The sequence below is a fragment of the Cavia porcellus genome, unplaced genomic scaffold (genome assembly GCF_034190915.1).
Source record: "Cavia porcellus strain 051 isolate PalLab524CR breed Dunkin Hartley unplaced genomic scaffold, mCavPor4.1 scaffold_18, whole genome shotgun sequence".
Taxonomy (NCBI): Eukaryota; Metazoa; Chordata; class Mammalia; order Rodentia; family Caviidae; genus Cavia; species Cavia porcellus.
This window is the reverse complement of record NW_026947501.1, coordinates 51,660,933-51,683,670: the sequence shown is the minus strand read 5'-3', so window position 1 is coordinate 51,683,670 and position 22,738 is coordinate 51,660,933. Positions and strand designations below refer to the sequence as shown.

The window sequence follows — 22,738 nt, the reverse complement described above, 5'->3', positions numbered from 1 at the left end:
TCCAGAGCTGTGGCCACCCTCCTGCCTCTCTGCCTGAGAGTTCTAGTTTCACAGAAAAGCTAGGATTCTGGACGTTTGTAGGGATCAGTGCTCACAGTCTAGGGATCTGTTTGCTGATATTCTCAGCTTCTAGGAGGCATGCTGGTGTGGAACCGCACTTCTTAGGGTGGGTAAGGTGACTGGGGTCATGTTTGTCACCCAATGCAGGCCTAAGGACAACAGCATCTGGAATGAGTGCTGGCTGCAGCCACCTCTGTGGGCCTTCCCTCTCTGAAACTTTTATGTGTTTACTGAGTGAATAATTCTCCAGACGGGATGGGACACCAGCAGTCTGGGAGATTTGTCTGCTGTCATCATCACACACTGAAGGCTGGGTCCTGGCGGAGACACCATACCTCCACTGTACAGTGAATAATGGAATCTCCAAATCTAGGTGGGGGAGAGCACCTGCGCTTGTGTGTGGCTTATGCTAGCTCTCCCACTTCCTGTATTGTACCTGTTTGCTTTCCTGTTTACAACATAGTCCTGCAGCTGGCAGATTAACCATTTAATGCAGTCATGCTGACTGACCTTGGTGCGGACCTTGGAGCTTTGTTGAATAGTGCTTCGCTTCATATATATATATAACCAAGAAAAACCTAAAAAACTAGTCACTAATGATCCAAAACATTTACGAGTGATAAACCACTGAAACCTTTAGTGTAACATGCATGAAATCCTAGCACTTAGGAGGCTGAGGCAGAAGTATCACTGCGAGTTCAAGGCCAGCATGGGCTACACAGTAAGTTCAAGGTCAGCCTAGAATATGCAGTAAGACCCTGTCTCAAACAACAACAACAAACAAACAAACAAACAAAAAAAGGACAGCACTAATTTAAATATATTTATCTGAAACTCGGGTCTTTTTTTTTTTTTTCTTTTTTTAAATGACAGCTGGCATTACCTAGTAAATTATGGGGTTGTTTTGTTGTTACTTTCTTGTTTGCACTTTGAGACATGATCTTTGTATGTAGTTCAGGCTGGTGGCAGGTACTACTATACTAAGACAATTAACTTCTAACTATAATACTATCTTATACTATAAAAATATTTAAAGTTAACTTCATACAACATAAATATTTTTGCATTTTTAAAAAATCTTAGCTGTATTTTGTCTACGGTAGATAAACCTTAATGGTTTATGAATCTAGAAAAATTTTAATATATATGCCTACTATAAGTGATAAAAATGGACATAATTTCCAGAATACCTTTAAGAATAAGTTGACATAGCATGACTTTGTCTCAAAAAAAGTTCTATTAATAAAACAAATGAGACCTTAACTTACCACTTCTTTAAAAAAAAGAATAAAGTCAAAATACTTGAAATGTTACTCATTTTTATTACCTTTTCATATTCAGTGAAATGGAAATAATAAACATTCTCAAATTATGTTGCTTGCTTCATTTTTTATTCATATATACAGACTTCCATAGTACATTGGTTAAAGCTTTGTCCCAAGCAAGCAATAACCTGACTCTTCAAAATATTGAAACTAAAATTTTTTTTTTTAAAAACTGGGAACTGAACCTGGAGGTTTGTGTATTCTAGAAAAACACTCCACACTAGGTTCCGTCCCCTGCCATAGTCATTCACGTATTATGGTACAGCTTATCAAATTTGGGGGCTGTTTACCATATGCTATATTTTGAGTTTTTAAATTTTGAGACAGGGTTCTGCTGACTCACTTGAACTGGCCTTGAACCTGCAAACCTCTTGAGCCTCTGAAGTAGCTGGGATTACAGATATGTTCACATTTTTTTCCCCCAGTGCTGAAGATACAACCCAAGCTTCATGCCTGCTAGGCAGGTATACAACCACTGGGCTAGTTACCAAATCACTAAAAATTTATTAGTGTAAGCTGGATGTAGTGGCCCACACTTGTAAACCCAGTACTTGGGAAGCTGAGGCAGGGGGATGGCTTGAGTCTGAGGCTAGCTAGCCTGAGCTACCTACAGTAGTGAGTTCAAAGCCACCCGGGACTATATAGTGAGGCTCTGTCTGGGGGAAAAAATAAAAGAAAATTATATTGTAATGAAAATCAACTCCAAGCCAGTGTCCTTGAAAATTCTCATCTAGATACGAGAGGGTGTTGGCCAGAGGTATATATGAAATGGTATCAGAGACTATGGACTTCCAGAGTCACACGCCCAGTCTCTTGGAATGCATGGTTAGACACAAAGATAGCCCACAGGGCCACCAAGTTTAAGTAAGAGCAAAACACATTGCCATGAAGGAATAAATGCTTTGGTCCTCTCCTCCCCATACTCCAATTTATCACTTAGATTGGCCCTAAGGTCAGCCATGTAACAGACCACTCCGACCTTCCCCTGTCCTTCTATCAATAAAAAGCCACAAAAGCTTTTTATTCATAAAGAAAGCTCAGAGCTGTTTTTATGAGACTCTTTCACAATGAGAGGTCCCTGATAAGGACAGTCCCTCTGGGCGGTCTTGGAGTTTGAACTGGACATTGACTCAGTAATCTTTCATCCTGTGTGCTGTGCCAGTCATGAATTACGACACAGAGAAGCTCAGATATCTTTGTGGTGCTGTGGCAGTAGGCCTTCTTGCTGAAGGAAAAATTCATTTCCCAGAGTTCATGTATGCCAGGTAAGATGCAGAGCACTGGAAGCTGTTCCTCTTCACCAAATACAGCCTGGAGAGATGTAGAACAAAATTTAAAAATCTAGGCAAGCAGTTTCCCCCGTAATGAAATTACTTGCTTGAAGAAAAGCAATGTGGACCAAGTTGCGGCAAGTCTCCGAGCTGAAATTCACGCTTCTGTAACTTAACCTTTTTGGGTCTTTTTAAAAATTAAAATAAGATTTTAAATCAACAAGATTGTTGAATGTTAAACCGAGATGCACTTAACTGCAATGACTGGCATACTGGACTAGAGTGACTTTTATTTTTTGAATTTTTTTTTTTTTTTTTTTTGTCTTTTTTCGTTTTTATCGGTACCAGGGATCGAACTCACGACTGCCTGCTTGCAAGGCAGGCGCTTATGCCGCTGAGCTAAATCCCCAGCCAGAGTGACTTTTAAAGATAATTCAGTGCTCTCAGTAAACCCGGCTAATGGTATCTTGTACTGAGCTCCTACACAGGCCATGCACGCCTCGGGGGGCGCGCAGCCGGCGGCGGGACGAGGCCTGCCAGTACTCGGGTGCAGGAGGCCGGCAGTCCCTGCACCAGCTACCCACAGTCTTTCCAGCGTGGATACCAGAGCGCTCCCTGCAGTCTTCCCAGTGCGAATGCCAGAGCCACTGGGACCCGGTTACCGCCAATTTGTTGAAGTAAATCCTGCGGCAGTAGGAAACATCGCGAGAACTTTGCGGACCGAGGCGTTTAAAAGCGTATCCACTTACCGCCCTGGATTCGCGCATGCGTAGAATGTCGCTACCAGTCCCTTCCAGGGGGAGGTGTGGCTATCCATGTCAGGCCGGAAGTGGGGTCGGGAAGGAAGAAAGGCGGCCACTGAAGGGAGTAGACGGGAGTTCGCTAAGGCGAGACTTTCCACGGTTGATTGTGGGTAGACAAGTTCTGGTTTTGCAGAAGGGGCGAATTGAAGTCACAGTGGACAATGAGGGCAGCCATGGGAGATGAGGAAAGATAGTCTAGGGTCGCGTGAGGCATGGGCTCCTTAAATCCTAGTTGCATCCTTTTAGGACTGGAGGGGACCGAGTGATCTCTGGGTAAGAGGATCACGTTGTAATACACCGAAAACAGGGTTCTGGAATTCCTGCCTTTAAGGCCTCCTGCAGTAGAGCGTGCATACTGACAATACAAGAAACAAAGGGGAGTTAGGAGATGGATGCAATTTTAAATTCATAGTTTGTGGCAGGTTTGCAGTGTCTTCAAGAACTCAGCGACCCTTATAAATGCTTTTTAAAAGTAGAATAGCAAACTGTTAGAAAAAAGGGAAAAAACGTTTTCTGTACTTCCCACACAGGTGGAGAAATAAATGGTTATTTAAGTGACTTAAGTTCTTTTTCAGCTCTACCCCTTTCTGTTGTGTCCCGCATGAGCCTCTTGCCACTCCCCCAAGCACCTCCATGTTACAATTCTATGCAGTACTGTTTTGCATAATTTTAACAATCAGTAATACAGTTTGCAGCTACCTTGTTGACTTAATGTTACGATTTTTCATTGTTATATAGCTCTGATTTATCGTAATAGCTCAACAGGTATTCTTTTATATTATTATATAAATATGTCTTGTATTATATAAATATGTCTGAACATCCCCAGTGTTCAGAAGTTTAGATATTTAACTGTTAGTCAATTAGATGAGTGGTGTAGCATTTGAGTTAAATCCTTCTAAATGAAGAGGATTTTCAAATGTCAGAAGGCAAGCAAAGTATTTGGCCTAAAGATTTGGCCAAAAGAAATAGTAGAACAAAAAAAGAGGAGGCATAAAGTATTGCAGAAAGTTCCATAGTTTGAGAGCTGAAAATATAGAATATATGGAGATAATGTGATAAAAGAGAAACCCAGAAAGATAAGGGAAATAAAGGATATTATCCTGGGGCATTTCCACAAGCTAAGAGCTATTACAAGGTTTTGAGTTACAAGGGCTCTGATCAGATTTTTTGATGATGTTTTTAAATGGTATTTATAGTACCTTGGAGCTAGATTTTAGCATGTGCAAGATTAGTGTCAGGGAATTAAAAGACTACCTATAACAGTGATGATCATCATTGCATTAGGCATGTAAGGCAGCTGAGCAGATTCACTTAGAATCCTAAAACATTTTCCTAGTCCACTCTGTTAAACTTTCTTGTTATTTCATAGTTTATTTGGTCAAACTTGCAACATTTTCTGTTTCTGCCTTCCACTTAGATGGCACCTTGCATCCTATTATAACTTAAAAGTGCATTTCCATAGTTTTATATCATGTCCGTGCGATCCTTACCTTAATACACTGTCTTGGTTACTTTTCTCATTGCTGAGACAAAATACCTAACACCCAAGTTAAAGGGGAAAAGGTTTATTTAGCTCAGTGTGTAGAGGTTTCAATCTGCAATCAGCTGTCTCCAACACAGTGCAGAGAGGCATTGCAGAGGAGAAGCACTTCATGGCTTAGAAGTCAGCAAAAGCAAGCAAGCAAGGGATCTTAACAGCACCTTTCTTCCTGTTTTATATTGTATCTGGGCTACTGGGATCAGGCTACTGGGTTTGGGTGGTGCCCGATCAATCAGTGGACTGATTTAGTGATCACACACCCTTAATCCTAGCATCACACATTATAGATCCAGCCACCTTTGGAAAGGGCCCATCTATAACTATATGAGGCTTTGGGGGGACACCTGGACATAAGTCATAACATATACCTTTCTCATTTGTAGGTGAATGATCTGATTTAAGAGAAATATTAAGCCTTACAAGAATGTTTTTAAATATAACTAATTGAAACATAACCAATTATAAACTGTCAAGAGGGACTGAATTGAAATGAAAATAGTAAAAATAGCTACAGTTATAGCTCAACAGCACAAATGCCTTGCCTGGCAAGTGCAAGGTTCTGAGTTTGATTCCTGATGCCAAAGAAAAGAAAATAATAAAAATATGAAAGAATAAAATGGATTAGAAGAATTTTCTGTCTAAAGTAATAAAAAGCCCATACATGCAGTATAAATGAGATACTGGTTTTTGCATGTTTGTTTTCATAAGTTTCATATGATAAATCTAAATAAAGTTTATATATGTTTCTGTAGGACCACCGTTTCTACCACTTAATTTTATTAGGAATTTATTTTGAAAGAGGGTATGCATTGTCCTATTTTAGAGGTATGTAAGTCTTTTCTTACATGTTACCAAGTTGTAGAAATACTGTCTTGTGCTTTTCACTGATTGTATTAGCTTTCTGTGGCTGTGACAAAATACCTAAGAATTGTAACTTGAAGGAGGAAAGGTTCATTTAGGCTCACAGTTTCAGAAGTTTCAGTCCAAGGTGGGCTGACTTCACGGCTGTAGGCCTGTGGTGAGGCAGTAACATCATGGCAGAAGGACGTGGCAGCCAAGAATGAGGGGTGGGGCAGGAGGCAAGGTCTTCCTCTGAGTAATGGCCCCAGTGGCCTACTTCCAGCTAGGCCCCACCTTTTACAGTTCTACCACATCTTAATCATCTCTCCGATTCTGAAGCAGTGGATTAATCCATGGATGATATTAGAACACCTATGATCCAGTCACTTCCCAGAAGCCCCACGTCTGAACATTGCTGCAGTAGGGATAAATTTGATATACCGTCCTTTGGGGTGCATTTCTATCCAAACTTTTTATGCTGATCATGGTAAAAAGAATGTATATGGTACCATATACATATAGGTCTTACTGATACTCTCATTTTTTCAAATACATTTATTGAAAAACAAACCAAAACCAAATTACTAGGAAAACAGGAAACAAAAAAGACAAATAATGATAGGAAAGAGCCCAAAACAATGATGATATAGACCTTCAAAACAAGATGGTAGGAACATAACTAGGGTTGTTATTTTACACGGTGTTCTTCAAGAGTACTATAGGTCTTACTGATATTCTCATTTTTTTTCAAATACATTTATTGAGTACCTACCATGTGCAAGCACTATTTGAGGATCAGGTAGATAAAAAGATTCACTTGTGGGAAATCATAAACCTCAAACTATCACATGAGCATGTTAATGTACCTTACTATACAAGAAACTTTCAGTTACAAGTGTTTGATGACCTTAGTTGGAATTCTCTCCTAAAGATTGGTTAACTACATAGATAGCTGAATAAAGAGCATTATCCCACTGAAATGTGGTCGTACATCCATAACCCTCAACCTCTATACCCACATCTTAAGCATCAGTGCACATATTTATGATTGTGAAGTTTTGCTGTGAAGGGACCTGTCCTAGCAGAACTCATCTGAGTTATACAACACACTGTACTTGGTTGCATTTTGGTATGTGTATGCTAACTTATTCTGAGTTCTAATAATATACTTTTGTTTAAATTAAGGTCCAGAACTTATGGTTATGCCAGAATTTTAGGTTTAAACTTACTCCTCAAATTCCTTTGGCTTTCTTTTTAGGCTCCTGGCAGAGATACAAGTAAAGAAAGAAGAGGGGGTGGTGGAGAAGACTTTATTACATGTTTTAACAAAATCTTGAGCAATGTAAAGTAATTACCCTTGGGTCCTCTCCTACCTTCGCCACTGGGCGGCCATTATTTCTACTATCACACAAGGAACGCCATCGGAATTGGTACTTTATTCTGATGCAGCCTGCGTCCCTGCCTCGAACGTGGTTTTGTGCTCTGAAGACTGGGAAACCCGGAGGGCAGCCAAAACCTTCCAAAGCGCTAGATGCTGCGAGGCGAGGCATACACTCCGCTCGGCCACGCCTCCTCCCTTGCCTCTAGGGCGGAGCCAGGGGTGGAGCAGCGAGTGGGCGGGCCACTAGGGGCGTGCCCCGTAGTCTCCGCCCATAGGCGGGGGGGGGTAATGTGGGCGTGACAGGCTGCGTGCGCAGCCTGCTACTGCTTATGGTCCACGCGACCTTCCCCAGAACTAGCCTGCTACAAGCCCCGCGCGGCCGGAAGTAACAGGTGGGTGAAACCGGAAGCAGATCCCTAGGACGCGCCGCGGGGCGAAGGACGACTAAGATCGTGGCGCGCGTTTGTGTGGCGGGTGGAGACTGAGGCCCTTGGACCTGGGAATCACGTGCGGGTCACCTCGTGACCGCCGTGGTGAGGGGTAAAGGCCCTGTGCTTTGTATCCTCAGCACCTGGGACGCGATCTTGTCACTTAGGAAGGGCTGACCCGGAGCCAGTACGAGGGTGAACAATTTAAAACAGCGGTGTGCACCTTCACGGAGAGCTAAGGATGGGGAACAACACGCGCGTGACCGCGATGCTATTGCGGATAAGATATTGCCAGGGAGGTGGCAAAATAGTCTTTATGAGGTTTTATGAAGAAGCAGGAGGCAGGCACACCTGTAGTTCTAACTAGTCTGGAGGCCGAGGCATGGAGATTCCAAATTTGAGGCCCCATCAGTGCTCTGTCTCAGAAAGGTTTGAGGGTAAGACTTAGTGACAGAGTGCCCCAGGATACAATTCCTAGTACTGGTGGGGGGGGGTGAAAAAAAAAGCTGGGCCTGCCTAGAAAGATGATGGAATGGGGATTATTTTGGTGGTAGAATAGCATGTTGGGAAGCGCAGAGTGTCCCCAGGAATGTGGAAATGAAGACCATGTCCTCGTAGTAATACTTGAATTTTATTGGTACGTTGTAGATATGCCTAGTGATCACTTTCATCATAGGGAATTTATGTCTGCACATAATACATCTTGATTCTTTTTTTCCTAACCCTCTCCTCTTCCTTCACGCCCTTCCCCTTCTATTTACAAAAAGCTGTTTCCATTTTTTCCCTCCCTTTCTCACCTCCTGCCCATTCTTTTGTTTCCCTTCCCATTTGAACATTTTCTTCCTATTTACCAGTATCTGTTAGACATTTCGGATTTTTTTTACTTGTTTAGTTTCTTACACCAGAGAAACAATGTGGTGTTTGCACATGCGTGTCCGATTTATTTCACCTTAAGGTGCACCCATTTAAAACCTAGAAATGTCTCGTTTATCCTTTTCATGGTGAAGTAATACTCCTTGTATAAAAAAAAAAACTTTATTCATTCATCTGTTGAAGAGCATTTGGGCTGTTTCCAAGTAGAACACTTGACTGTGCTGTGACCATGGGAATGTGTGTATCACTGTGGTATGATGCTTTTCGTTCTTTTGGGAAGATACCAAGAAAGGGACTCACATGCATAGTTCCAACCTCTCTTCCAAGCCCTACTTTTCCTTTTTTCTTACTACCTTTATTTACTTGGCTTACTGATGAATCCCAAATGCCAAGGACGATGCAATACCTTGTTGTGTTTGATTAGCACTATATATAACACAGATATTTTGAGCACCATTAAGATATATGAGTAATATCAATATGTGAATTGGCTTAATTCCTAGCATGATCTTGGTTGTGGACAGTACAGTGTGAACTACAACTGATTTATCAAGGAAAATGCCATTTTGGTGTGTCTTGGTTAGGAATCCTTGTACTTGTGAGATTATATAACCAGAACAGTATGAACAGGAAAATAGAAATGCACAGAGAGGGATCCTGTATTAACATTTAGCATTTCAACACTTTTCACATTGACCAGATAGATACAAGCGGTTTATGCATAATACATTTAATTCAACCATTCAGCTTACTCAAGGTTAGTCAACTGATAAGGGACAGAGCCAAGATTAAAATCTAAGCCTGTTTTTTTTTTTTTTTTTTTTTTTTTTTTTTTTGGTGACAAGCTCTCTATGTGTAACTAAGGCTGGTGTTGAACTTATGATCCTTTTGCCTCAGCCTCCCAAATTTTGGGATTAGAGACATGTACCACCAAGCTGGATTTAAAATGTAAGCTATCCTGCTACATTCTGCATATACTAACAAAAGTAAGAGCTTTAACTTGAGGGAAGGATCATCTCTGTACCTGGAACTCCTGTAAGACCTTACCTGTGTTAGCTCATTTAACCTTGACCCTATGAGATGAGCCCTGCCACTAGGCATATATTATAAATAAGCAGTCTAGAAAAGTCAGTAATCTGCTTTAGGTATTTAACTGTTGGAAGGAAAGTTGAGATTCAAATGCTGGCATTCTGGTCTGAGTTCATAATCATCAAACTCTTAAGGACATACATAATCCTTGACTTTTCTCTCTCTCTGTCAGTCACCAGGCCCCAAGTATTGTAGATTCTCCATGCTTAAATCTCTAGCCAGTGGCTCTAATATGAACCCATACTTCAGGCTGCTTGAAGCTCAGCGCCTTCCTTATTGCCCTAGGGGGAATCTGACCCATACTTTCCCTTTCTCCCTCTTGCTTGTGGCCCCTGTTCCTGCCCTCATTGGTTCCTGTCCCTGGAATTAAACTCTTTGCATGGATTCTTACCGGAATACCTTTCTGTATCCCTGGTATGTCTGAGCTTTGGCATTACTTCCACTCATTAGAGGGTGAGACGGCTTTTATCGCAGTACTTATAACACTGTATATAATCATTGGTGTATCTGCTTTTTAGTGTCTTCCACTAGATTGTAGAGATAGTGGAAGTTATCGGGAGGGGAGGAACAGCCTACCTCCTTCGTCTTCTCATGTCCATCCATCCCAGCTGCCCTTGGAATCCAGACGTTTTTAAGATGACAGTTGTACCTTGATTTATGGTCTTAATTCATCTCGATTCTGGGGGAGATGACCATGGTTATGTTCCTCATCCAATGTGGAGTTTTCAAAAGGAAGCAAAATTTTGCCCAGTGCTTCTGTTCAAACTGAACTCTTTGCCCACAGAGACTTTCACAAGCCAAGGTATTATATTACTGTACATGAATTTTGTTTTCTGTCTTACCTGTCCCCATACTACCTGTGTCTACGACATGCTCCATAAGTATTTGTCGAATGAATACAGAGCTTTGTGGAACTCAGTCAAACAGATCTGAAAACAAAGAAATTAACCAAAGATGCAGTCTGAGTGTAGGGACTTCCTAGGACTGTGTAGGCGTAGGCTTCAGGGGAGCCAGGACACTGGTAGTGCAACTGTGTCCCTTAAGGAGTCCCCAAAGCATTCGTTGCTGTGATACCACTGTCTGTCTGCCTTTGCGTGTGCCAGCAGTGTCCACCTGGAAAACCATCCAATTTCAAATGCAAGTTCAAGTCTGCTTCTGTTAAATCTCTCCACATCTTTCCTAAACAGAGAGAGTATAAACTGGCTCAACTCTTCTTTAATATAATTTATAAAATATGTCAATAGTGATAAAAATCTAAAGACTCTTTAACCTAGGAATTACACTTCCAGGGCATTACTGAGCTAAATAGTTTGGCCGAGTAATAGACTCTGTTTAACTCAGTTGAGTTAGGAATACTGATACATACCTGTAGTCCCAGCACTTTGGGAGGCTGAGGCATGAGGATTAAAAGTTTTAAGGTCAGCCTAAGCAAATTAGCAAGACCTTGTCTTTAAAAAAAAAAAAAAAAAGGTCTAGGAGGTAGTTCAGTGCCTGGACCCCAGGTTTCATATCCAGAACTCAAAAATAAATAAATAAATAAAATCCACTCAGCTAGGCATGGTGGTGCGTGCCTATAATAACACTCAAGAGGCTAAGGCAGAAAGATTGCCAAGAATTAGGAGCCATCCTGGGCTACATAATAAATTCAAAGCCAGACTGACCTATGTAACATGAGTCTGCCTCACAAAAAGCCAAACAGAACAAAAAGGAAAAAGCCACTCTATTCTTAATTCTTTATCCTAAGGGAAAATAGAAGCATGCCAAAAAATAAAATTGAAATGGAATGACTTAAAGGTGTTAAGTGGTCAAAGTACTTCATTTTCATGGATAGTATTTTCAACCTTTGCCACCTAAATTTCACTAACACTGCTGATGTGTAATTTGTAAAGCTTTCCAAACAATTTATTCTTAGGCTCTCTGTATCAACCTATATACTCTGATTTTCTCTCCATCTGATCTAAAAGAGTTCATCCTAATTCAATACTGACCTAGGTAAAAGTTATCCTAGTGATAAATCATATATCCCAAAGTCAAATAGGAATTATTTTTAAGACAAAGACATAATTAATTCATAAAGTCATCTGTCTTTTGGGAGCGATGTTCATGAATATATTGTTGATAACACAGAAAAACTAGAAATAGGCTAATAGAGACTAAGAGATTGAGCAGACTGGCACATTAACAATGAAATATTGCAATCATTAAAGCTGAGGTAAAAGAGATTGAATTGTAAATAAGCTGGAATGATGACACTGCCTATACTCTGAGCTACTCAGGAGGCTGAGGCAGGAGGATCACTTGAGCCCAGGAGTTCAAAGCCAGCCTGAGCAGAATACTGAGACCTTATCTTTAGGAAATAGAATGAAATACTATAATGACAGTACAGTTACACTTTTTTGGGGAGAAAATGCGTGCTGAATGTATATACATGCACAGAAATAAAATGGATTATTCATTCCAAAATATTGATGTGGTTATCTCTGGAAGGGGTGGGATTATGGATTATTTTCTTTTCTTTAATGATTATGTATTACATGCAGATTAAAATTTTGTTTGGCTTTGAGATATATTTCGTAATTATCTGATGCATGCTTATTGTTTCAAAAATATCATTTCACATTAACTGAAATTACTTGAAGTTTATCTCCATTTATTTCCTTTGAACACTCTTGTGGAGTTGCTAAAGATTAAAAGGCAAGAAAAACAATCTAACTGGCTATTTACCCAAATCTGGATCAAATAGCCTGTTATCAATAGCTACAAAATACAATTTAATTTGCCTTTTCTCATTGAATTAATTTGTTTGTCTTCCACTTTTCAAGGCATGCTGATCCCATTTTTAATGAAGAATTGTTTTCAGTTACTTTGTACTCACAAGGTCCCAGCAGCTGGCTTTAAAAATGCAGTAAAGAGTGGACTCATTTTACAATCTGTTTCCAGTGATGTTTATCAAAACCTAGCTGTAGAAGACTGGATCCATGACCATGTGAATCTAGAAGGCAAGCCAATTCTTTTCTTTTGGAGGAATACTCCCTCTCTCGTGATCGGGAGACACCAGAATCCTTGGCAGGAGTGTAACCTGAGTCTGATGAGAGAAAGAGGCGTGAAACTGGCTCGGAGGCTAAGCGGAGGAGGAGCCGTGTACCATGACATGGGCAATATCAATCTCACCTTCTTTACAACCAGGACCAAGTACGATAGAATGGAAAACCTCAAATTGATAGTGAGAGCTCTAAATGCTATCCAACCCCAGCTGGATGTGCAGGCTACGAAAAGATTTGACCTGTTACTCGACGGGCAGTTTAAAATCTCAGGAACAGCTGCGAAGATTGGCAGGACTACTGCCTATCACCACTGTACCTTGTTATGTAGTACTGACAGGACCTCTTTGTCATCTTTGCTGAAGAGCCCGTACCAAGGGATCAAGAGCAATGCCACTCAGAGCATACCTGCCATGGTAAAGAACCTTCTGGAAAAAGATCCCACTCTGACCTGCGAAGGACTGATCAATGCCATTGCTGCAGAGTATGCTGCTCATCATCAGATTGATCATCACATCACCTTCATCAACCCGACTGATGAGACACTGTTTCCTGGGATAAACAGCAGAGCCAAAGAACTACAAACTTGGGAGTGGATATACGGCAGGACGCCCAAGTTTAGCATCAGCACTGCCTTTAATGTGTTAGGTGAGCAGACACCTCTGGAGATCAAAGTGTTTCTAGACATAAAGAATGGAAGAATCGAAATCTGCAGAATCGAAGCACCTTATCATTGGCTACCACTGGAAATCTATGAGAAGTTAAATTCAGGTCTGACGGGCAGCAAGTTTTGCCCAGTTGAAACCACCATGATAACACATATGTTACTCAGGACGTGTCCCGAAGACCAAGAGCTACATAGTAAATGGAATGTTCTCTGTGAGAAAATTAAAGGAATAATGTGATGCCAAGTGACTTTCTTTATACTGACAGTTTCATTGAGAAATAAAAAATTTTAAATGCTGTGTATCTTACAAAAAAGACCTAGTCTCAGTCAGTAACCGCTCAGTAAATCTGAGTTTGTTGGGTACCTGCCTTGCCGTACTTTCTACCAACCTCTAGGATACTGTTGCTTCTTTCTTCATGGACTTTAACACCTGGCACACATTGCTATTCCAGCTCCTTGCTCTATTAGATGCATTCTGTTCTAGACACACTAGTGTCTGTTGTAGGTTTTTGTTTTTCCTACTTCTAAGGACTATAACCTAGGCTTCTTGCTACCTCTGAATTTTAAATCCTAAAATCCTCTTTTTTAGCTATATTTCTTATCTTCCCAACCTCCCACTAAATCACACCCTACACTTTTCTAAGTCCTTGATACTTCCCTAATCTTTCCTAGTTTCATTTCCCTTCCTATGACAGCCTGAATTATTTAAAGTAAACTAATTTCTTACTAGTATTCTTGAGGGATATTTTTTTCTTTTTTTGTCTCTTTTTTTTTTTTTTTTTTTTTTTTTTTTTTTTTTTTTTTTTTTGAGATTCAGACAGGCTCTCACTATGTAGTTCAGGCTGGCTTTGAATTCACTGTATAGTCCAGGCTGCCCTTCTGTCTCAGCCTCCCAACTGCTGGGATTGTAGGTGTGCACCACCACACCTGGCTCTTACCAGTGTTCTTACCTGCTTTTCTCCCTGGACCTACCATAACCTTATTTATTTGTGGTAGTGGTAGTTCTTTTTGAGACAGGGTCTCACTGGGTAGCCCAGGCTGGACTTGAACTCACAGCAGTCCTCCTACCTCAGCTTCCCTACTCTTGGGAAGATTACAAGTGTGTATCACCATGCCCACCTCATAGTCACCTTTTTTTTTTTAAAGGAGCAAAAAGCAGAAGATAGAAAGCTGGCCCGCAGCAGGAGCAGGGAATTCCCCCCAGTTTCTTCCTCATAAATCGAGATGATAAGCAGTATGTATATGTATGCAGATTTGCCCAGTTTCTTATTTATAGTTGTCAACATATCTTGTCATAGGTATCAGATTGGGTTAGGGTAAGATTTATGATGGGTTCAGAGTTGAGGCTTTGGAAATGCACTCTTCCAGCTCCCATGTTCTATATTTTAGCATTGCTCTTTTCACGCAGTCAGAGGAGAAATGCCCCCTTTCCTTAAAGCTACCTCCTCTGACTGTACCCATGCTTGTTCTCTCCTGTTTGTGTTTATGCCTGATCCGACCCGCAGATCAATCCGTGGGGTATATACCTGGAGGGGGAATGGGGATGAATAAAACAGGGCAGGAGACAAAGAGAGATGGAGACAAGTTGAGGAGTCCAATCAAGTCTCGTTTATTGAGGAAGTGGTCACATCCTTTATGGGCCAAGGACAGCTGGTGGGACAGGAAGAGACTACAGGGTGGTTTCTGATGGGTCATCATCATGTCCGGGTATGTGACATAAGCAGGAGAGGATTATGGTTAATGTAGGCAGGCGCATTATGTGCCCATAGGAGGGAGAGGTGGGGAGGCAGCAATGGGGCTGTCGTGCCACTCCCTACATCTCCTCCCTTTCTGTATAATTTAACCAGGAGTATGGCAGGCCCTGTGAGGACAGCACCTGTCTTTGGTCATGGACCTCATTACATGAACCCAATCGGGCCTTACCTGTCATGGGCTTGCAGGACAGCAGTTGGTTCTGTGCCTGTCTTAGGCGGCTGGTGGTGTAACATGTATGTCCTAGTTGCCCATCTCTGGCTGCCTGTCCATTGCCTCAGCGTGGTAAGGCCACATCGTCATATGGGCCACTCGTGGGAATTCCTTCCCAGTAGGTTTGTTGAGCTGCCATCTCCAGCTGGTGATAGTGTACCTGAATGGGCTCTCCTGTCTGAATGGGCTTTGCCATAAATGCATCTATCTAGTTATTAATGAGCATCATAATCCTCTGAAAAATACAAGGACCCACAGAGAGAAGCAACAGGGCAGCTAGGGGCCCCAGGAGGGGCGCTAAGTAGGGGAAGAGTGCTCCCCAGAGCGTGAAGGGATTAGAGGCCATTTGTGATAAGAGGTCCAAATCCACCATTGGTCAAGGGTGGTCCAAGGAGGATCTCAAGAAGGCACCACGTAATCCATCGGTTGGGCATTTTCTGTAAGGAAGCACAAGAAGTTGCCTCAGGGTATGTGTTTACTCCTGGGCCTTTTTGGGGTTATTATTATTTGGCTCATTAATTTGTCTAATGAGGCATTCGGGGAGCCATCTAGCCTCTTTGTCTTGGCGGAAGTATATGTACACTGAACCACGTCCCCATGTGAGAACGGGGTCAGGGCCATGTCATAAATGAGGGGGTCTCTCCATAGTACAGAAGCAAATGGTTTTTGTGTTTCAGTATGCCAAAAATGCATGGCTGCTGACTGTCCAGAAGCACCCAGATTTAAAAAATTAAGGATGAATAAGGCATGAGATAGAATATTTTTGGGTGGCCCCCTCTTTATGTACATTAAATGCACACTGCATTTTTTTTTTTGTCTTTTTCCTTTTTATCGGTACCAGGGATCGAACTCACGACTGCCTGCTTGCAAGGCAAGTGCTTATGCCGCTGAGCTAAATCCCCAGCCCCATGCACACTGCATATTATAGAACTAATCAAACCACCACAGGATGATGAAGGCTCCTCAGGTTTTTAAGATCTGACATTGGGGAAGACAATAACAACCAAAGTGGTATCTCATTTTTTTTTTTCTCAGCAGCTGTCCCCATCCTTATATATGCTGAAATTAAACTCAAGAGACCAGACCAATATCACTCTGATCAGTTAAATGAGTCAAAGTAATTGACATTGGAATCTCTATCTCTGGAGTCTTTTTTGTAAAATGACCAGTCTCTCTACAGGTAAAACAGTTTTGTTTATGTTTTTGAGATAAGAACTGTTGAACTTTAAACCCTTGCAAGGCAGCAGCCATAGCAAGGCCTTGCTGACAAGCAGTTCCAATGCCAGAGCAAAGGTGTATATATCCTGTTAGGTCTGTTTTATTTTTATGAGGTCTGATAGTGGCCTGGCAGGCAATGTTGGCATTTTTTAAAGCTAGCTGTTTAATAAAATCAGTGCCTGCATCAGCGTGGCCAAAGATTCTGTTAGCAGCAGTAATCAAATGATTGACAAATTCTGAAAAGGGTTTATCTGTGCCTTGCTTAATGCTAGTGAGAGAGGAGCTCATATTATCTTTTGCAGGCAGCTTTCTCCATGCTCGAGTAGCTGCTGTTTAAATTTGAGCAAAAGGTGCTGGATTAAACTCCTTTTGAGCTTCTCTGCATGCATAGGCATCTTCCACTATTAACATATTAAGGTCTCACCCATTGCTGGCTTGTGTATTGCGCCTGGTGGTCTCTTTGCAATTTTTTGTATATTCTGATTTTTACAAAAGATTATCCCTACCCGATAAAATCACTCGGGCCAATCTTTGTCAATCTGTAGGTGTGAGCCAGCTGTCAGCCAGAGAATTTAAAACAGCAAGAGTGAAAGCAGCTGTAAGGTCATATTGGGCAACCACTGTCTTTAATTCTTTTAAAGCTGCCACTGTGAATGGCAAATGGGTCCTAATGACTTGTGGAGCTAGCGGCATGGCGCCCACGCCATCTTGCGGCTGTGTGGTGCCATCTTGGGGAGGTACGTTTGTTTCTGTCACCGGAAACACCATTTTGGGGAGGGGCCCACCCTGTTGTGGCGGAAGTGAGGCAAGTGCCATTTTAGATAGAGAGTTGTGGTGGGCCTCAGGTGGTAGGGGCTCAGATGGTGGCAGGCCGCCATCTTGGGGCTTTTTTAACATATCATTTGACTCACTGGAGGGCAAGAGGTTTAGATTCCTCTCCTGAAGGGAGCGATGTTGGCAAAGTGGAAGCACGTAAAGCTGCTTCACCTTGGATGATTGTTTTATCAATCTGAGGGGCTCGGCAGCATTGTGTAAGTAGCTCCGAGATTAGGTTCCAGTATGCAAAGGTTGTAGCTGGGACATTTTCAGGGCCAAAGACCCGATAGTAATCCTTCAATGCATTTCTTACTCTTTCCCATCTTTTTGCATCAATAGAGCCCTCTAAAGGGAACCAAAGGCAAACCTTATGAATAAATTGAAAATACTGCAATAATTCTTTTGTTCTAACCCTTACCCCTCTTGTCTTTAATGCCTTGCTAAGGCCTCCCACTAACAATTCATGTTTGCTCAATGCTTGACCCATGTCAGGGAAAGGGGATGGGGTTGCCGTTTACTCACCGTGACTCAGGCAGCATGTTGGGTGGTCGTCTGTGCAGGCCTCGGTCCTTGATTCAATTTGCTTTCACTTTTAACCAGTGTTCTCGAATGGCTCCCTCGTTGACTCCCCTGTGCCAGGAGCCCCCATGCTGGGCACCACTTGATCCGGCCTGAGGATCAATCCGTGGGGTATATACCTGGAGGGGGAACGAGAATGAATAAAACAGGGCAGGAGACAAAGAGAGATGGAGACAAGTTGAGTCCAATCAAGTCTCATTTATTGAGGAAGTGGTCGCATCCTTTATGGGCCAAGGGTGGGCTGGTGGGACAGGAAGAGACTATGGGGTGGTTTTTGATGGGTCATCATCACGTCCGGGTATGTGACGTAAGCAGGAGAGGAGTATGGTTAATGTAGGCAGGTGCATTATGTGCCCATAGGAGAGAGAGGCGGGGAGGCAGCAATGGGACTGTCGCATCACTCAATACAATGCCTTGCAGCATCACATTTTTAGTTCTCTCCACTTTTACATACAAGTTCCATTTTCCAAAACTCCTGCTCAAGACTCTTCTTTGCTCCTTTTCTTACCAAACTTCAGAGAGTAACATCACTACTGACCTTTTCCCTTTGTGCAGTTCATTCATCCACACGCTTATTTCTCCAGTGTTTACTGAGTGCCTGCAATGTGCAAGAACTGTGCCAGTTGTTCAGTGTTCATGGTGAACAAAAGACAAATGGTTCCTGACCTCAGGAATGACCTTTTAGTACAGTGGCTTTTCAACTTCTTTTAGAAACCAAAATAAAGTTAGACTAAAAGAACTTCCTTAGGGTTGGGGTATAGCTCAGTGGCACGGCACCTGCCTGGCAAGTGCGAGGTCCTGAGTTGGATTCTCGGTACCGAAAAAAAAAGTCACGGAATATATTTAAAAATGGCCACGGCTGTGTCCCAATAAAATAACTTCCTTGTGCTGTAGCACCCATGCAATTATCATAGCTAACAGGCTCCACAACACTATGTTTGTTTATTTTTTTGATAGCACATGATTCATTTTATCTTTTTAGAAGTTGGTCTTACCTATTAATAAAAAAAGACAAGTTTTTTTAATCTTTTTTTTATTGGTACCAGGGATCGAACTCATGACTGCCTGCTTGCAAGGCAGATGCTTATGCCGCTGAGCTAAATGCCCAGCCCAAAAAGATGAGCTTTTAAATCTCTGTCTTATTATGAAAAAAAATTAACAAATCCATAAATAATCACAAAATGAGAAAAGCTATGAGGAGGGCTGGAGATTTAGCACAGCAGCATAAGTGCCTGCCTGGCAAGCACAAGGTCATGAGTTCCATCCCCAGTACCAAAAAAAGAAAAACTATGAGGGAAGAGCTGAGGCAGTAGTACCAGGCAGTAATAGGAGCTGTCTGGCTAGAGCTCTTGGAAGATGCTTTTAAACTGAGCCCTAAAGAATAAGGAATCCATGCAAAGAGGAGTGGGTTTGGGAGGATAGTATTCCTGTGGATACTGGTTACTGCTATGCCACAAACCATTATAAAATGAGGTGACTTAAAACAACAATCATTCACAAATACAAAATTTGGTGGGGGAGAGGTTGAGACAGGGTCTCACTATGTAGTTGAGGCTGGCTTTAAATTTGCCTCAAACTCACAGCAATCTCCCTGCCTCAGCCTCCCAAGGACTAGGATGCAGGTGTGTGACACCATGCCCAGCACAAATATAAATCTGAACAAGGCTTTGCTCAGGATAGCTTTAGCTAGGATACTTTACTTGGGCTAGAAATACCTACTTCCAAGATAAGCTTGCTCATGTGCCTGGCAAACTGGTGGTAACAGGCAGCTCGGAGCTCAAATTGAAACCATGGGCTCAGGACTTCAGTTGGGTTCCACTTGGACTCCCTGGATTAACCACAGCCTAGCAGCTGGGTTCCCAGATGGAGTGGCCTGGGAGAGCAAGAAAGAGGCCATTGTCTTTTAACACTGACAGTTTATCTTGATTGGCTTGTGAGATGTTGAGAGATCCCCATTCTGAGTATGTCGGGTAGGTCCTGGAGGGGTGATTTGGGGAATTTTACCGAGTCCCTGGCTCCTTCCTGGCTCTTCCCCTGCTCCCTGCTTCCCGGTTGCCATGAGTTGAGCAGCTTTCCTCTGCCACACTCTCCCACCTTGACTTTGGTGCCTTGGAGCCAAGAGACTATATGGACTAAAACCTCTGCAACTGTAAGTCAAGACAAACTTTTCCTCCTTTGTGTACGTCAGATATTTTGTCCCAGCTGGGGAAAGCGAATCCTATGACCCAGCCTTTGACAGTAACATTGGATCACTTCAGTAGTCACAAGTGCATCCACAGGCAAGGAGAAGGAACATACTCCATGAAAGGAATCTCAGACTCATTATGTAAAGGGCTGGCATGGTAGATTCCACTGCTGCCAATTTTGGAAAATGCAATTTGTGACAGAGCATCCAGGAAAGCCCTAAAGCAGGAAAGGGCTAGGCTCCTTGATGGTAACGAAGGAATACAGGAACAGGCAAAATGAAGCTGGAGAGGCAGGGACCAGGTCATACACAGACTGCTGGGCCATTGCTGAGCTTGCTTTTAAGTGCAGCGAGAGGACAATTTTGGTAAGGATGAGTCTCCGGTCTGTGGAAAATGGATTGGTAGGAGGCAAGATGACGTAGCACCCACTTGGGAGCTCCTGCAGCAGTAGATGAGGGATCACATTGGGAATGGCCATGGAAAGAATCAGACAGTGAATCAGGCACTTGTCAGACATGAGGGTTGCTATGACTCCTGTTTTCAAGACATGGCTCATTAACAAAAGAAACAAAAGCAAGACGTACTAGCTTACTAGGGATTCTGTAACACAGACCGGGTGGCTTCAAGTCCAAAAGGAAGGTGCTGGCACGTTTGGTTCCTACTGAGACACTTTTCTTGGCTTGGGGACAAGCACTTCCTGTGTCCTCACATGATCTTTCCTCGTCTTGTATATCTGCATCCAAAGTTTTGCTTTTTACAAGAGGGTCAGTCATACTGGATTACAGCCCACTCTAAAGACCATTTGAACTCAGTTACCTCTTTAAAGACCTCGTCTCCAAATATAGCTACATTTTGATATACTAAGGGTTAGGGCTCCAACCTATAACCTTAGTGGAGGGACATAATTCACTCTAAAACAGGTATTTCAGGGTCTTGAGGGATCTAGAGACTTGTCTACCTGAAACAGCAGTCCACAGTACTTGGACATCATCAGCACATTGATTTCAGCCCTTCTTTCGTGAGTTACTTTCATATCTAAATGGACCAGATCCCACCCCTTCTAGGAAGAGCAGGGCAGGAATGAGGACACAAGGCTTTGCTTACACCTAATCTACAAGTACAGGTGGCATAAGGAGCGAGGACTTCACTTTTCAGTTGTTCCATGAATGGCAGCTTAGCTATTCTTTGAGGCAGGTTCAATGGGAAGCTCCTTTTGGTCCTTAGCAGCCTAAATACCAAGTAGTGTGCAAACAGTTTTGAAGAGAGTTCTCAGATTCCTAAAACATTTTCCTGTTGCAATGTGTGAAAGTTATTTTCTGAGAAATATAAAACTCTTGATGTGAGGTGTTTTAGTGCCATACTAATTTTTTTCTGAAGAAAGAGGCTATCAGGCTGATGTTGATAGCTCAGTGGCACAAGTGCCTGCCTGGCAAGCACGAGGTCCTGAGTTGGACCCCTGGTACCCAAAAAAAGTTGGGCGGGGGAGAGAGAATATCAGGAAATGGAACAAGGAACACCTGGAACAGCTAGGCTCAAGATGTAAACAGGTAGATTCCTCAGAACTTTTCAGCATTTGCATGTTGGGATGGAGGAGAGAGGAGTCTAGATTTCTTAGTAAGCAATTAGGCGGATGGGAGTAAGCAGAGGGGATGGAGTTCAGCTGTCGTATACCATATTTGAAATGCTTGTATGCTTAGTTGAATTGGATCTCTGAGGAGAAGTTTTAGTATTTTAGATTAGGAGGGTAGATAGTTTTGGACTTTTGTAATCATCTTAAAGTTTTAATGGTGTAGCATGAGGTGTCCAGTTTGGGAAATGTCGGTGGGAATTACAGGGAACTGAAACTTGCCCTGTGTGTTGTAGGTGCACTTTCCTAGCCTCCCCTGAAGCAGGGATATGGTCACATGAGCCAGCCAGCTGCTCCTGCCACAGCCTTTGAATTGGAAGCCGGTGAGGCGAGGAACCTGAGAGGACTAACCACTCTAATCAAAAGCCTCACTTTCAGAGAGCAAAGGCAGTGAGGCTGGCCCTGGCAGTGCCAGTGATGGAAGTGACTTCGTGGCTAGATCCAGCCCTTGCAGCGGGGGCAGGCAGGGTCGCATATGATTAGTTCTTGGTTATTTTCCATGCCAAAGCCTCCACATTGCAGTGTGTAGCTCTTGTGGTGATGCTGAGTGACCTATTTATTACATTGTTAACCCTTTTATATCAAGCAGTAGTAGTGTAATTTCCTAGGGAGAGTATGGGTTGAAGAAAAGAGATGGAGAGTTATTATGATTGCTGTGGGGACTGAGCAAATGCTCTCCCACTGAAACACATCACCAGCTCCCAATGTATTTGAAAAGATGGAAGAGAAAGCCTGTTTTACCGAAGTCGAGGTTTGAAAAGGGAGTGGCCTATGCAAAGACTGGATGTGGCAGCAACACCCGCATCACTGGCATTGCCGGTGCCAGCCTCCCTGCCTTCGCTGTCTGACCCTGAAAGGTGAAGTGAGATGGAGGTGAGGTCACTTGAACAAATTTCAGTGGCGTGACCCAGTGGAGCTGAAGTGTGAATGGGTGGTGAGGAAATGGAGAAAACTGTCCTGGGAGGACTCTTTCAAGAAGTTTGCTCCTGGCCAGGGATTTAGCTCAGACCTGGCAGGCACAAGGTC

General features: G+C 42.6%; 1 protein-coding gene across 5 annotated transcripts; it reads left to right on the top strand.

Moving 5' to 3' along the window:
- The first annotated feature begins 7,498 nt into the window (after positions 1-7,498).
- On the top strand, positions 7,499-13,565 carry Lipt1 (lipoyltransferase 1). 5 transcript variants are annotated; one of them, XM_063229861.1, is made up of 4 exons: positions 7,648-7,763; positions 8,206-8,288; positions 10,132-10,415; positions 12,436-13,565. In XM_063229861.1, exons 3-4 carry the CDS (start codon positions 10,271-10,273, stop codon positions 13,557-13,559), a joined length of 1,269 nt encoding a protein of 422 aa, XP_063085931.1. In that variant the 5' UTR covers positions 7,648-7,763; positions 8,206-8,288; positions 10,132-10,270; the 3' UTR covers positions 13,560-13,565. The 5 variants fall into 5 exon arrangements, with proteins under 5 accessions (XP_003471612.1, XP_013010005.1, XP_023421589.1 ...); XM_023565821.2 differs by lacking the exon at positions 8,206-8,288 and having other exon boundaries at positions 7,638-7,763; XM_003471564.5 differs by lacking the exons at positions 7,648-7,763; positions 8,206-8,288; positions 10,132-10,415 and adding an exon at positions 7,499-7,615.
- Positions 13,566-22,738: the final 9,173 nt, after the last annotated feature.